Source organism: Choristoneura fumiferana, chromosome Z (assembly GCF_025370935.1).
Source record: "Choristoneura fumiferana chromosome Z, NRCan_CFum_1, whole genome shotgun sequence".
NCBI lineage: Eukaryota > Metazoa > Arthropoda > Insecta > Lepidoptera > Tortricidae > Choristoneura > Choristoneura fumiferana.
The window spans coordinates 38052314-38069176 of record NC_133472.1 but is presented as its reverse complement, the minus strand read 5'-3'; the positions used below and the strand labels follow the sequence as shown (position 1 = coordinate 38069176).

General features: G+C 38.0%; 1 protein-coding gene across 5 annotated transcripts in view; it reads right to left on the bottom strand.

The window, feature by feature from the left end:
* Window positions 1–3299: 3299 nt before the first annotated feature.
* The window catches only part of LOC141436353 (DENN domain-containing protein 1A), a 28984-nt gene continuing 15420 nt past the window's right edge, over window positions 3300–16863 (bottom strand). For 2 of the 5 annotated variants that reach the window (XM_074099297.1, XM_074099304.1), the window contains 4 exons: window positions 14743–14849; window positions 14038–14245; window positions 10862–11281; window positions 3300–9147 (listed from right to left, as the gene is read on the bottom strand). In XM_074099297.1, the coding sequence (XP_073955398.1) occupies window positions 8887–9147; window positions 10862–11281; window positions 14038–14245; window positions 14743–14849 (996 nt within the window). In that variant the 3' untranslated portion in view covers window positions 3300–8886. Of the gene's footprint in view, window positions 9148–10363; window positions 11282–14037; window positions 14246–14742; window positions 14850–16863 lie in introns of all 5 variants that reach the window. The other 3 variants (XR_012452300.1, XR_012452303.1, XM_074099316.1) reach the window with 3 other exon arrangements.

Genomic DNA, 16863 nt, shown 5'->3' with positions numbered 1-16863 from the left:
TTGTTTTTCAGGGGATCCTCCCGCAAGGTTCAGAGGAGCCTCTTGTGCAAATGAGGGGTCTTAACAGCACACCACCGTTGAACAAGTGCTTAGAATAATGCCAGTTCATGAAAAAAGTTGTGCGGTATTTTCAGTTTTTTTTTTTTATTAAGGCTGGAAACAGCGCTCGACCGACGGTACGTCCCGACCGTACGTCCTGACCGTCAGCGCTGACCGTCGGTTGCGAAAATTCATTCAGTGCTACGCTGACGGCGAACTGCGACGCGTGTGTACAGTTCACAGGTCGGTCGCTTCGTCAGCGAAGCACTGAACGCATCCATACAATCTTATAGCTCGTCGGTCGACCGATGCCGCGCGACCGACGAGCCGGACCGACGGCTCGACCGACCGTACGCGCGCACCAAATGACGTGCGTACCGTCAGCGTAGCTGTGCACATTCATAGACTTGCATAGATATAGCTACGCTGACCGACGGTCGAGCACTGTTTCCAGCCTAATGGTCCCTGGCCGCAACGCGTTTGATCTCTAGTTTTGAGTAGTGAATAAAATATGACGACAACTTGGCTGTTATTTACCACGAAACCGTTCCACTAAAGTTTATTTTTAACGATATTTAATAAAGCCTACTATTAATCACTTGTCAGCGCCAGTTTCAGGCCTTTGGCTTAGGCGAGGTGCCGACGAGATTAAAACCAGAAAAAGATTCCCAATTTCAAATACGATTAGTCATTGCAGTGGCTTCCATCAATTAAATGTAAAGAAGTGGGGTAAGCTATATGTCGGATCTCGGGCCCGGATTTTCTAGTGGCAGAACATTTTATATGAAGCTTATTCATACTTGCCCGACACGATTTTCTATAGAAATGACCGACATCCGACACGAAACGGATCCGACACCCGGCAAGTGGTAACAGGCTCTAACAGGGTGATAGTCCCAGAACTCTGCAGTTGTTTCAAATTTGTTTGCAAGTACTTCGCGTTTTTGTGAAATTAAGGGGTTTTTCCAAGTTTTTCTCGCTGCTATTTTATTGATTATTACTTACCTACTAGATGTTGCCAGCGACTCCGTCAGCGCATAATTCGTTTAGGGCTAGCCCACGGGAACTATCTAATTTTACGGAATAATTGGGATAAAAAATAATATTCCGTAGGTACCTACAAAATTGAGGCAGTATATTCAAAGCTTTAAATTACGTCAAAAATCTGATTTAGGTACTGTAGTACTCTAATATGTATTTAAAAGCATTCCTTCAGACGCGCATAGGGTTACCAGATGAAAAATACAAAAAACCACAAAAAAGCGTGATTTCCGTCAAAAAATCCTAAGAATTAGTCACAATTTCAGATTTTTTCTGAAACGTAATTTACAATTAAAGAATACAATTATTATTTGAAGTATTGATATTATTGGAAACCCGGGGGGTCATGGTCATGTTCTTCATGATTTTGTTATTTTTTATAAAAATACGTAAAAAAACCTCAATTTTGTTAAAAAATCCAAAAATCCTGAGATTTCAGGACAAATCCTGAGATATGGTTACCCTAGTAGCGCCTAAGAAGCGAAATTAGAGTGAAACGACTCTAAAGCCTATTATTGATAAACTCGTGCTGAATCTATTTTAGTCATAGGTATATTTTTAATTTGTTGCCTCGGTATTAAATATCTCTGGAAGAAACAAAGTAGGTACCTAAGTAACAAGTGAGTAGTAAGTTCGACGACCGGATGGCCAAGTGGTTAGAGAGCCTGACTACGAAGCTTGAGGTCCCGGGTTCGATTCCCGGCCGGGGCAGATATTTGTATGAAAAAAACGAATGTTTGTTCTTGGGTCTTGGATGTTGGTGTCAAGTGTGTCCCATGTTATATGAGTTATATATATTACATATTACATATTATAATCATCAAATTTAGTTAAAATCAATTTAAGATATTTTGTTACAGTTTTATAGGGATCTCTTGATTCGTAATAAAATGGAGAATTGTATCGCCCATGATATTGTTTGAGCAACAAATTGATTTGGTCGGTGAAGCTTATGATAGGGTCCTATCTGTTTATTATCTGCTAACCGTTCGTGATTAGATATTATGTTCGAGCTTAACAAACTGTCATGGTTCAGCCACGACTAACTAGGTACCTACGCGCGAACGGTGGTGCAACGTGAATTTTCTTTGTCCATTGCGTGGCCGTGTCGCTCGTCTTTTTCGCTCTTATTACAGGTACATAAAGCATTTTTGATCGGCTTAAGCCGATTCTGCGTCGTTAGGTGTGGGGAAACCCTGACTCCACGCCAGAACCTAAAGCAGAGTTTAGATTTGCAAGAAAAATCGTGCAAGTTGCATTACATAGCGGCGCTCGATTGACCATTACAAACTTGTTGGCTTCACGGCCTCACAATGTAATGCAACTTGCACGGTTTTTCTTGCTAGTCTAAACTCGGCTTTATAGCTTTAGCACGGCACTACTGAATAAGTAGTGTATCTAAAGATTACCAGCTAAAATAAGATGGTGGTAACGATCCGAACGGTGCATACCTACAAAATGCTCTCCCGCTACTTTGGCCGCTTGTAATGAATACAGTCGAGTTTCTGAGCAAAAATTTGATTAAAAATATCTGAATACGACTAATTGTCAACGGCTTAGAAGCGTGTTAAGATATTTTTGATCAAATTTTTGCTCACAAGTTTATGAACTAGACTATACCTATAATGCCTATTGTGAGGTATTCGCGGGTTAGACAATAGATAGGTCTTTAGTTCGAAGGAAAATAAAACAAATTATTGATTTCAACAAGTTTGTAGTAAAATAATATATTATGTAGATCACAAAATATTTTTAATTTTACGGATACATAGACTAGCGTTTTGAATCGCTGAGCATTTACTGGTAGCTGTTTGCGAAAGGAACCATTGCAATTCAATTTCATAAGGCAGCAACCACAACAAGTTTAAGAATATATAATAGAATAGTTGGACAATATAAATTTATAATTTTGATAATGACTAACTTCTTTTTTTTTAAAGCATCAGAAACTAACTGGCCATCTCGAACAAGCTCTAAGGCACCTAACGTGTCAACTCGTCACTGTCTCAATTTTTGTCACCTGTAATATTAGGTTATTAGCAATAGAGGTGGCAGCACGGTGACATCTATTGGGCAATAGCGAGTCGACCTTAAAATAAATAAAAGAAGAAAACAGAGGAATAAAATTATGATTTCTACATTTAAAACACAATAAATAGCAGAAATCGTCACTACTGTAAAAAAAGCTCGTAACTTAATTTTTTTAATTTTTCTAAGTGAACTTTATGCGCCTTATTTGAAGGGTCGATTTTGTTGACGTATTGATTTGACATACGAGATTTTTTCAAAGTAGTGACGTATTGTAGGACTCATAGTCTGGTTACAACATTCATGGTAAGTTAAATTTTAGTTCTTCTTTCATTCATTTTGTCCTCTATACGTTGTCTTCTTTTATCATACTCATATTGTTGGTTTTGTAAAAATGTCCAAGTATGACAGTTAATTTACTAATTAAAAACATCGAAGTATTTCACAATTAAATAGTAGCAAAATATTTTATTCAAAGCCCAGCTTTCACGAACAAGATAAAAATTACAAATTGGATTATGTACGTTGCTCGATCACTTGCAACCACGGACTCCGTAGTCCCGCTTTTTATCTTGTCTGTCTGGGCTAAGCATTTGTGGCGCCATCTATTTTTGCCTTTGCATTTCGTTCCTCAGAACACCAGGGGGGCTAACTACGAAATTCGAATCGACGTTCGTATCGTGCCATACCTCTCACTCTCGTGTTAAATAAAATTAGCGTCAGCAGGACGGCAAGAGACGAAGTTCGAATTTTGCACTTCGTAGGGCCAGAGGCGACTCGGGGGTAGGGCGAGTAATGGCCGCTCCGGGCCCCAACTTGCGAGACGCCAAATTAGGCTATACTCCATTTATTTTAACATTGCACACGTTTTTAAATGAAACAACGAAAGTATTTCAAATTGTGTTAATCTCTATAATAAAACATAATAAATACCGCTAGCAAATGTATGTACATGTAGGTATTTTTAGTCCATTTGTGTTCGAAATAGCGAGAAACGTGTGTTACAATTCGACCGTTAGTTCAAACCTTAAAGTAAACGGAGTATAGTGTCCCAAAAAATCGAATTATTCCATCAGTTAGATTATCACAAAATATTGGACACATTTTTTCACTTGTCACGCTCGTAAAGTTCGTATTTATATCGAAGTGAAAAGCAGATTATAAAACTCGAGCATTTAACCCATTTTCCCCTCGACGTGTCTATCCATCCTCGCCGTATCGGCTCGGGTGGCGATATGAACGGTTCGGGTGGCGATATGAACGTCTCGGGTAAAATGGCTCGTTTTATGCTCTTATATCTATTTTTTTTCGTCGGTTACACAAAACATTATGAAGATATAGCCAGTTAAAGTTCCGCGTAACGTCACGGGCCTCTACTTCCTAACGTTGACACTCTTCATCTTTTTGATTGACAAAAGAAAAAATATGTGTCCCAAATTGTCCATTATTTTCTGATAATCTAACTCATGGACAATAGAATAACATTATTTTTACCGAGCCAACTACACAATTCTTGTGGCAAGGGGCGTGAATAGCAACTTTGATGCTGGTTCTCGAGAGGCGTTGCAGGTACAGTCAAGTGCAAAATAAGTATCTATTCGAACCACTCAAAAATGTTACTACGGCCTTATTGCCTCGGAATAAGAGTCTATAGTACATATTTTTGAAACTTTGACTAAATACATATTTTTACACTTGACTGTACAAACCGTGGGACAAAAGACATCCTCACTCTACCCTGATGAAAGGCTAAGGCCGACGCTGATTGACACATCCTAAAAGTGCTGATAAACTTGAGCATTCACTAGTAATGAGCATTCTAGCGAATGTTGCATTAGAGGTAAAAAACGCTCACAAACTAAACAGGAGCGTACTAACGAGCATTCAAGCGAAACGACGGTAAATTTGACGCGAATAAAGGTCACAGCTCATTACAGCCACCCGGCACCCGACCAGCACCGCCTCGCTTCGAGCGGTTATTATTCTTCATATGGATTTGTATAGGCATGCGCTTACTACATCAACTCCGTAGCGTCACCGGATCGCCTCACTTGCGAGGTTGCCACGCGCGGACGGCAAGTGGAGCAATCGGTGACAGCCCGCTGCTCGCCGCCATAGTGACTACAAGGAAATTCGTGGCCACGCGAGTTCCACTCGTTGACAACGCGGCGTCCACCCGTGGACCACCTGTCGACAATGAGTGGACGCCGAAAGTCGAGGCGGTGCTGGTCGGGTGCCGGGTGGCTCTAATGAGCAGCGACCTTAATAAAATTGTTGACGAGCATATACTAGAGCGTTCCCTAGAATGGTTGTATAAAATGTTCGTAGCAGTGTTTGGCACCATGTATTCCTCTGTTCACTTCAGTTCGACATATTTAAAAACAGCAAATGATCAATGTTCTGTTACAAGTGAATACTCTAGCAGCTAGCTTATCAGCAGCTTTAACTGCACTCCCCTTCACGCTTCGATCAATGCGTCATGCTGCCGAACTCGTACGCAAATACGAATGATGAAGTGTAGTGCCGCCGTAACACTTAAGACCTTAATAACAAGAGTTGTGTTCACTTATTATATTCTCTTTACATTCCAGATAATAACTTTACCAGAATTACCAGTCATGATTAATTTGACACATCCGTTGCCATTTAAATACTTGATATGATATCCTTATTGCTATTGATTTTAAAGCGGACGACCTAATAGGGCATATTTGGCAAAGCTCTGCGCAGGGGGCGGCACTAGCGCAAACCTCCATGACAACGTCAGTTTTCATTATATTTTGTCGCCATGACAGATCATGTAGTAACAAAATAACATGATATTTTACATCGATAGTAACGATAGACCTATATTTACATAAAATTAATTGAATTAATAAGACATTATGGCATTTAGATACTCAAAAACCTGTTTACGGTTTTGTGATAGTGCTGCACTCTGACGGGAGAAAAATTCAGTAACATTCCCTATTGCTTTCGAATACAAATAAAGGAAATAAATATATTCTTAATTGACGCTCTGTCATAAAATTATGAATTCCTAATCTAATCTTAATCAAGCTCACAGCTAAAGGCTGACCGTAAGATAGAAAAGAGTAACATTTTTGAGCGTTTCAGCAAAAAATACAATGCAGCTTAGTGTTCATTGTGTCGATGCATATTAAACTAGCCTAAGTCTTAGAAAATTAGTGCTCTACTTTGAGATTTCTGTGTTTACGTAACACACGATCACACGATACCAATTTGGTACAAATTTAGATTACTTTAATATGCGTCGATAAATTGAACTAAAGAGTACATATTTATTTTTTGACAATTGTGAACATAGACCTACACGCGGCAGTGGCGAGAAACAAGCGTTAATATAACGCCTTTTCACATGGGCTTGCCCAATGTTTACAAAATAGGACAAAAGGGACATAGGTACAGGATTCCTGAAAGATGTTAGCGATCTTTGTTCGGCTTTAGCACCAGCGGCGTCTTTAGCCCATGTAGCGCCCGAGTGCAATTATTACTTTAGCGCCATCTAGGAAGGGCGCGGTCAAAATCTGACGCCACGCCACTGAAATGCAATGCAATTTTTGATGAACTAATTTTTTTTTAAACCAATTGCCTAGTACCTGGGAGCTTGCAATCGCATTCACCATCCCTTTCTGCTCTCATACCATACCATGTGACAGAACGTGATTCCGAGTGCGTTATACAATAGAGAGTGGTAAGGCCGGAGCTTTATAGTGGGGCGAAACCAGGAACGCACATAGTAATTTTTCAGACAATACGGAGCAAACCTCTTGGTCATAGGTACATAACTGAGTCTTACACAGAATGCTGTTTTCATATTTCTAGTAGACATAAAAAAGTTAAGGATTTTAATTACTTTTAACAAAAAAAAAATGTGCCTTAATCTGCTTCCCACGTTTTAAAACGATATTGAATGCAATCGTAATTTCGAAAAAGGTTTAAAATCAAAGGTTTAGTTTAGACCTTAGGTTCAGCCCTGGTTGCAGGCAGCGGAACTGATTATTTGTTATTTCATCAAAACATTAATATTTGTGCTACTGTTTGTGACATAAGTTGTTAATCATTTGTTTTTGTTGCCACACAAAATAATATCGATGTCAGGGATTGATTAAAAACTTCTGTCGATCAAGTATAATTTGCTATAACTAAATTCAGACGATCCGATAATGTCCAAATTAATATATATGTACATTCTATTGAGGTATATCTATTAAATGTCGTAAAATGAATAATTTTGGCTTCGAAAGTAAGTTTATAAAATTTGAAACAAAATACGAAGGTAAGTAAGTAAACAAAAATATATATATTGCACAAGAAACGTTCGCTTATTGAATACAATTTGATCATTACCTACTTTAAAATCGTCGGTTTAGGCCCAAGTTGGAATACTTTTTTATAAGGACAAATTAGGCGTACCTAAGCTTTAATAAATCGGTATTGTTAAAGCACCTTATGAAGAAAATAATACTTACATAACAATAGTATTAGATCCAGCCGTCACTACGTTATTAATTACATTATCTTATTATAAAAGTCTAATTGTACTTTTTGACAACATATTAATTTATTAATGACAGGAAATAAAACTTCGACTTCAAAGCATAAAACAAATCTGGTAAAATGTGTGCCCTTCGCACTAATTTGTATAAATTATAAAAACGAAACAAGATAATTTGAAGCTTAGTATTATGTTCAGGTCTTGTGTAACGTATTCTTTGAACATTAATTTATTACGCTAGCTATTATAATATTATTTAAAATTGGAAAACTGTGGCTGCGAGCGAATTAACATCCATCAGATCATCACAGATTGATAGAATTTCATGTTTTTTTTATTACTACAAAAAGATACTTTCACAATCTAATTCGATGCTTATATCCAATATTTACACTCAGTCGAACCTTTTACAATAATTAGTAAAATATCACGATACTAAACAAACTGGTAATAAAGTTTAACACAAATAACAATGCGGAAGATCTAGGAAAAATATTGACTATCTTGCACAAAATAATGAAATTGATCTATCTCCACTAATTATAAATATGACATACCTAAGTAAAACCACATATACAGACATTATTTATACTGATTATATTTATAACAACACAATTATATTACAATTTCATTGATATGTCACAATATGTACAATAATATCAATTAAAACTGAGTATGTAACATCTTAATCATTACTACTGGCGTAGTAGTTGTAAAATAAATATTTATACAGGGTTAGCATAACACGACTCTACTAAGTATAAGTACAGCGAGTATTAAAAACAAAGAAAAACCACTAAGGCTCGAGAAATAATTTAAACACCTCGCGCTCTGAGTTCATCATCTGACAAACATAAATGTCCTTCGAATCGCCAAAACATCACTACTTTAAAAATTGCTCAAACCAAAATTGAACGTTATGAACATTACTTCAAGGGTAAATTTTATGGATGTATTGATTTGAGATACGTGGTTTTTTTCAAAGCAGTGATAGGTGCTTTATATCACATACATACTAGCGAGAAACAATTCCATACTGAATTGTTCGAAAATCATCAAAAAGAGGGGCGTTTTATTTATTTCTTTAGCTGTGTGGTCTGTCTTTAAGAGCGTTCAAACTTTTACAAAACTCAGCATGATAGTGGTCACAGGTCTTCTAGAAGCTTATCATGATCAATCGCTCAGTTAAACATGTCGTTAGCTGTACCTACGAAAAACAAAATATACATATTGACAGTAGAGAAGTGTAACTGGATCACTTAGTTGAAGGTAGTCCAACCTCGGGGCACACTGGAAGCGGACGCGGAAGCGGGGTCGGGCCGCGCGCTCTGCCCGGGTGAATAATCCAGCAGCCCGAAACCAAACTGACTAAAGTCCAGACCATACTCGTGTAAGAGAGCACTATCCGTTGCTTTGATCGTCTCTACTTTCTCATTTTTATCACGGCACTTGAGAGGATCGAAATCTTCTAGATTCGTCGGCGAATCGTCCAGTTTTATGAGATCTGTTGATCCACACGACTGCAAAAGAAAATTCCTGTTTAACATACGCCTGCCCGTCGCGCTTACATGTCTCACGCTTTAGTAATCCATTCCTTGATATGTCGGCATACTGTTCATATCGTAAGTGTTCTGTACTACTTCTACAAACAACAACTAAAATAATAATGAATTAACTACTAGTCCATTAATTAGTGACATGCAAGTGCGTGCTCTAAGGAAGCATGACAATAGAAGTGTATAACATAACATAAATAAGTTATTTACATGGTCATACGTTAGATACACAAACTAAGAATGACGTCATCTATGATATATATAATGAGCAAATCCTGAACAAGGAGCAATGAAGACAATACGTTTTACTTGTGAAGTACATTTTCAAATCATACCCCCGTTGCTGTATTTTACCAAATGCGGTAAAATTGGAACACTGTTTTAAAAACTGTTACAATAAATGAAACAAAAGCGCGTCACGAGTAGACCAAATCCTTATTTTATAATCACTATCCAGTCAATAATCTAGCATTAGTTGAGCATTTCAGGAGCATTAAGAACATGGCGACCGCGGCCTGGTAAGGTGAAAAAAAAAATGGGCCCCGGAAAAAAACTGCCTTAAAATCTTTACTTACTTCAATTTAATAAAGGGAAACATTCGCTTATTTAAAAAAAGAAACAGTACTGTTTTCTAATACATACTTAGCTAATTTCTAAAATTAAAAATCATTAGACAAATCTTATCCTGAACAACAATCCTATCGTAAATATCCTATCTTAAAACAGCCAGTTTTATATATTTTGATTTTTAAACTAGTTCGATTCCTGGGACAAGCGAATTTTAGAAAATCTTTGCATGCAGTTTTGTTTCTTTTTAAAAATTAAAGAATTTTTTCTATAAGTAAAATGAGCTAAATAAAGGATTTAAGCCAGTTTCCTTCCTGAGCCCATAATTTTTTCCACCATGTATACTATAACTAGTTCCAAAATGGCGCTCCTTGAGCGTGGTGCGAGGCGCGCATGCAAACACCAACTGCTGGCTAGCAATGGCAAGTGGTCGCGCGATGGTCAACATTTTGCCTTCGTATTTATTGGGCCGCGATCACCAATATCACAACGCAACCTTAAAACATTGTTACATGTTCGTCTACACTTTGCAGCATACATAATTATCATCAACGATTGTCTATTACCGCTTTAGATTAAAAATTATTTTGTTTACAAATGATCAGATATTTACCTTCTTTAAAGTAAGAGAACGATCTCCTTTGTCTTTGCAGTATGTTTCTCATCTGGGCACTTTTTGCTGTCCCAGATTAGAACATTGCAGCATGAATGAATACCCTGAAATGCTATTTTGTGTCGGCCAACCACGCCGCGTTATACAGGTTATATGGGTCATATCATGTAAGGCTGTAGCCAGAAAAGGGACGGAGAACTGTTTGCTCTCGACATAACCGCGACTCGCTCTTCCGTAAACAGCGCGCATCTCAACAGTTGGTAAAAAAGAGCCATCTTGCATATGTTAGGAATATATGTATTAATTCAGATTAATTAACAATAAGTTTCTAGCTAATGTTTAAATAAATAAATTATCTGTATCTATACTGTTTCAAGTTAAAACCGTGTTAGTGCAAACAAATTTCACTCTTGCTGTTCAGTGTAGGTATTCGATCACTTTCTGTCTTACAGTAAGATACAAAACCGATATAATTACAAATGCGCATATCACAATTACCTCTTGAATTTGTCCTCTATTCGGTATGTGGACGGTTCGGGCTAGGGGCCGGGGTAAGCTATTGGGTTCCGAGGGCCTACTGGGCGAGGAGAGCGGCTGGTGTTTGGCGGAGCCGTTGGGCTGGAGCGGCGCGGGCGCGTCAGACAGTTTCCGCTGGCTCGTCGACATGGTCAGTTTGAGCTTGGCTTTATCTTTCCCCTCCATAAACTGAATGGTGCTCGTGTGGAAATCGCTCATGTGGTCGCTGTTTTTGGTGATGTTAGTGACGAAATGCGAATGCTGGACGCTCGGCTGCGCGCGAGGCGGCGGCGCGGGCGCGTCCGAAACGTCTATCAACTTCCTCGTGGAAATTATTGGGTAACGGAGAATGGGTGGGGGGCGATCCGGTAACCGGGGTGGGAGGCTTGGAGCCAGGGTTTTCTGCAAAATAAAATTGAATAATGTGCCACGGTGCCCCTGGGAACGGCATGCTGGCGCATTCGCATCTCACGTACCACAATCACTATGAGGCATGACTTAAGCGCGCACGGCCGGATGGAAACACGACATGGATGAAAACAAGCGGAGACAGCTACAGTCTATACATAGACCACAAAAAATGCTTATCGAAATCAAAGCCATCTATGTGCCCGCGAAGAGAAAGACCAATAGGTATTATATTGTCTAATGCACTTGGCATCACGGTCATTTTGACCACTTCTTTCTGTCGAACGGTATAGCATGAATCGCGAGCGCCAGTGTTAGACAATACAGCCACCATATTCAAATATAGTTTCACATGACTTTCATTTCGATAAGGTACCAAATAGAAGTAAAAAAGTAACAACGAAAATTTGTTCTATCGTAGCTTTTGTTAGGTATATTCGCACTACATACAAAACCAGCACTGTTTTACGTCATTTCAATAACATACAAATCTATTCTTAACCAGACCATCTAATAAAAAGAAATCAATTGAATTTACTGGCAGTTAGGTCTCTAGTTTTTTCTTTTTTCAATAAATCTTTCGACTACTAATCTGGTTAACGGCCAAGTGCGAATAACAAATATAACTAAAGCTAAGATGACTAAACAAGCAGAACACAAGCGTCTAATGCTATAATAAAATCAGTTAGTGAACTTTTGGTGCGGATGACATAAAAATGATGTAATTTTTTATACAGAGTGATTATTGCAATGTATTTGAGTTTTTTCGCAACTGCAGTGTGCAACCCCCGGGGTCACTGTCTGTGAAAAAATCGAGATTGTGATATTCGATTCCGAGCTCACGCGACATACTTCTAATAAATTCGATCATCTCAATATAATTGTCAGCCTAAAGAATCGTGTTCTGTAATGTAATATGATCCTCCACCATAAAGCCGACTATAATCAAATAGTATTGCCACTGGAAAGTTTGTTTTCCTATTGGTAATAAAGATTAGCTAAGTTATTGTGTGTAGGCATTAAAATAGATTCCTACACAACAACAATACCCGTCAAAAGTTTAAGTTCACTCTGTGAAATTAAGTTTTCATATTAAATTATATTATTCACACAAAAACTAGATCTTACTAGCAGAACACAAGGACTATTGTTGACACACGTCGACCCCCCGGGTTGCAATCCTATGGTCGGAAACCCCACGATATACAAAAAAAATTGTAACTGCACCAATAGTTTGCTTACCGAATTTAATTCTACAGTTCCATACCGGTTCTGATTAACATACGAAAGATTCAACAACCAAGTCACCGGTATAGAACGGTACGGTGGGCTAAACAACTGTCATACACATTGTGAACACAGTGGCACATAGAAGTAGGTAAAAGGCCACGATACGTCGGGCGGCGTGCGAGGGAACCGTCACTTGAATACTGCAGTTATTATACACTAGGACTTAAAAAAAAAGCTTTAATTCATAAACACTGTACCTTTGACCTTGCTGACCTAAAGCAACAGGAGCGTCAAAAATGTAGACTAAAACAATCCCTACTCTATTAACATAACATTTTTCGGAATCTTTCATTAACTAAATGACCCGTTTTTCCGTTCGTTTCGCAATGTTTGCTTTATTGGAACCGTTCAGTCAAAATGTACGCGGTGCACAGTGTTTTAAGAGTAAATGTAAATACTACAATGTTTACGTTGTCGGATCACCCTATTTCACTTTAAAATCTATGTCTAAGTGTCGTTTAACGAGTACGAGTAAAGTTTTAAAAATAGCTATTCCTTCGACAGGGCGCGTGTTGTTGGTGCCGAATACAATATAAATATTCTTGTACACCACAAACAAGTACAGTGAGTTAGCAAAAAAAAAGCCGGGTAGACAATAGGTTAATTTAAGATTGGTTTTGGAGTCTTTTTGTATTTTTTAATTCAACTCCAAATTTTGTTATTTTTACGGTCATCCCGTAAAATCCATATCGAAAATACAAAAAGAAACATAGATGTACAGAAAAACCAGAAAAAGAGACCATCGCTGGGAATCTAACCCAGGTCATACCCCTACACTACCACTGGACAGGAGTACAGAAACGAATTTCTCCTATGCACCACAGCGACGTCTATGTTTTTAGCCCTCATCAAGAAACTTTCAAACACTCCATCGGAACTAACCGCTCACCCGGACAAGAGATGTCGCTATTAAGCAATCAAACAAACAAGCTGAGATATGTGGTGCAAAGGAAAAATTCGTGTCTGTACTCCTGTCCAGTGGTAGTGTAGGGGTATGGCACGCAGCACGGAATGCTGAGAACCTGGGTTCGATTCCCAGCGCTGGTCTCTTTTTCTGGTTTTTCGGTGCATCCACGTTTCAGTTTGTATTTTCGATATAGACAATAGGTACTCATGAAATACATAGCTTGTTTCTTTTTCATGTTCAAACGCGTGGTCTCAAGGCTCCGGGGTAACATTCTTATAAAATATTTAAATACGAAATAAAAAGTGGTATTTAATCCAATTTGCCTACATACGACGGTAATTAGGAAATTTTAAAAATTTAATCCGACGCTACGATCTTGCGACCCCCGGCAAAGCAACAACACGGTAAGCTTACAACTCCAAGTGGCATCAAACCTTCAATAAAGCAGCTATATGAAAACACGTCCTTTATTCATTATAACGCCATGTTAAGGTAATCGACACCACACGCGCCCCGGTGAGTAAATTATAGTATCTTCACTCCACACACTTACCGCTTTATCAGCGAGGCTGAGCTCCGAGTTATGTGAACTGTTGGGGAGACTGTCTCTCCTGGACTTGTTCTTGAACAGCTGCTCCATCTCCGACACCAGGTCGATGCGAAGGTCTTGCGGAGGGTCGCGGGGGTCGCGGGGGGTGTCCCGCGACGGCGAGGAGTCTGACGAGTCTGATGATACTGGGGTCGCTGAGCCACAGGAAAACCTATAAGGATTAAAGCCGAAAGGTAAATAAACGTGTTTTCTCAAACATGCTCAAATGGGGACATGAAGTTTCTCATTTATGGCTCCCTACATAACTTCTTGGCCTAGGAAAACCTTCGTCAGTTATTAAATTGATTCCTTTACAAAGTCATAGACTCTTAGTACGTTTTGAAACCAAAGTACTAAGAAGACAAGTGCATATCAAATTATACTTACTTGACATGATAACAAGGATCGAAATAGTATACACCTCTAACATATATCTAGTTTCATATCAATACAAAACCTTTTTGATAAACAACTTCGTAAAAGTTTCAATCAAAGAATGTTCTTTTTGATTGTCAGTGTTTGTCAGTGCCAATGTGTAGTGGTAGGGTTGCTATGGTCACCTGATTATGTTTAGCAGGTTGACAGGTTGACGCAGTATGTCCTACTCAATCGGTAAAGCAGATTAGCGCTCATACTGAGCAAAGGAAAATAGATCTTAGGGTGACGAACCTGCTGTCATCGGTGGTATTTATCGACGACGGACGCGATCCAGTCTTCGGCATTTTGCTCTTCAAACCTCTCACAGCCGACTTCATATTCTTCCCTCCTTGCCGGACCTACGGTGAATTAATCATGTTTGTTATTCTATTCTTTAGACTCTATTATAATTAAAATTTTAAAGCTATGTGAATGTCCTTTTTAAATCAGTTTCAAACTCAGACTAAATAAAAAGTAAAGACGTCTGCTAACAACAACAAAGTGAGGCTTTGGGCGTGTGTGTGGGTAATCAACTTTTCGTGGTGTGTTATTCTGTCCCGTTGTCCAAGAGACAACAAAAAAAACTGTTATAAAATGTGCTATCTCCTAGCAGATCCTGATCGACCGGTTGGCCACCCCTGGTGTAGATCATTTTGATCACCGTAACTGCTCATCCTCATTTGCTGCTGACTGTTCAAGAATAACGTCACTATTTTGACAAAAATGGCTAACCGAACTTTGCTGACTGTACGTCAAGGTTGTTTAGTTTGTCTAATGATTTGAGACACGAGCATTTTAGGGTTTCTTATCTCAAAATGGAGAAAGTCACCCTTACTTAGTTGTCTGTCTCTTTCAATCAGTTTGACTTATCAAACCAGTAAAAAATAGGTAACTTATGAGCAAGGATGAAATAGATTATATAAATGATCCTTGCTTATGAGTCAAAAAAATATAAAAAGGCATTTAGTAGTTTTATATTACAAATGTGTATTTTATCGATAACCATCAGAATTCTCGTATTTGCGCAAAACACTTACGATTGGAGCAGGCAAAATGAGCTTTCTCCGTTGCCAAAGTGCATGACCATCTAGGTAATTCTAGGTCATAGGATACCTTCTTTTTCAGTATGTATTTCCAAGAAAGTAAGATATTTTGGCATTAGGTTGCGTACCACCAAGGATATAATGGTTAATCATACTTGGAACGTTGTCATAGTATATAGTTGTTGTCATATTTTCTTGTTACCGTTGCTAGGAATTGACAATGTTATAACGACACCGTTCCGCAGTGGCTCAATAATAATAGAAGAAAGTTGACGCTCCATTAATAAGTTTTATTTTTATTTTTATTTATATTACAAGCCTTTTTGCTGACTGTATATTTTTTGATAGTGCATATTATACATCAGAAATCACAGGTCACTATTGCCATACAAAATCTGAGTACTGAGAATTAAAATCTTGAGTCAAATACCCTATTAATATCCTTGAACATGCGTCGCTCGCTTCTCTCTAGAAATAAACTACAGAGTGCACTTTTAAGCTAAGGGCAACTCCAGTCGTGCTTTATGGTTTTGTCCGTCAAAGTGTTTTAGACGATACACGATGAATCTTTACGTGAAGATTACGAATGCGCGATGGTTATCGGTGAAACAGAGGCATTAGACATTTTTCTCTCTAAAGTTTTATCATTCTACTACGTATTGCAACCACGTGACTATATGCTATGACATGCAGTAAATACAGCTTGTCTGAAGAGACCCAGTGCAGATAATAAAAATTTAATAATTTTATTTCGTATTCGCTACTTTGTGGAGACATACACTTTGCTATAACTACTTTGCATTTAGGTAATTGTGAACTATGCAATCACTTACATACTTAAGTTAATAAATAATTTACGTAAATAACTACAGTAATATCTACTAAAAAGTTATATCTCAATAAATAGTTTATCTTTAATATTTAATTAGGTATTTAACATGCTACATCTAAATCTCCATAAATACATCTAAATTGATAATTAAATACGAATACACTGTGCTTGCAAGATTAAACGACAAAAAATTAAACAAAATAAAAATAATAATTAACTAATACTATACGCATTTGGTACTTTATCAAATAGGTTTTAGAGTAATATACATATATGTATATCGCCTAGATACTGTGGTGAATAAATAAATAAGTTGTATTAGTAATATACTCAGGGACTACGAAACTGCTTTCAGACCCTGTAAACAGTAAAACTGTACACTAAGGCTGAGTTTACACCAATGTGCGAGGATGTATTGCGAGGAATGTGTTTTTCCATGAACCAATAGAAACACTTCATTAACCTATCCGCTCACAGAACATCTTTAGTGGAAACAGC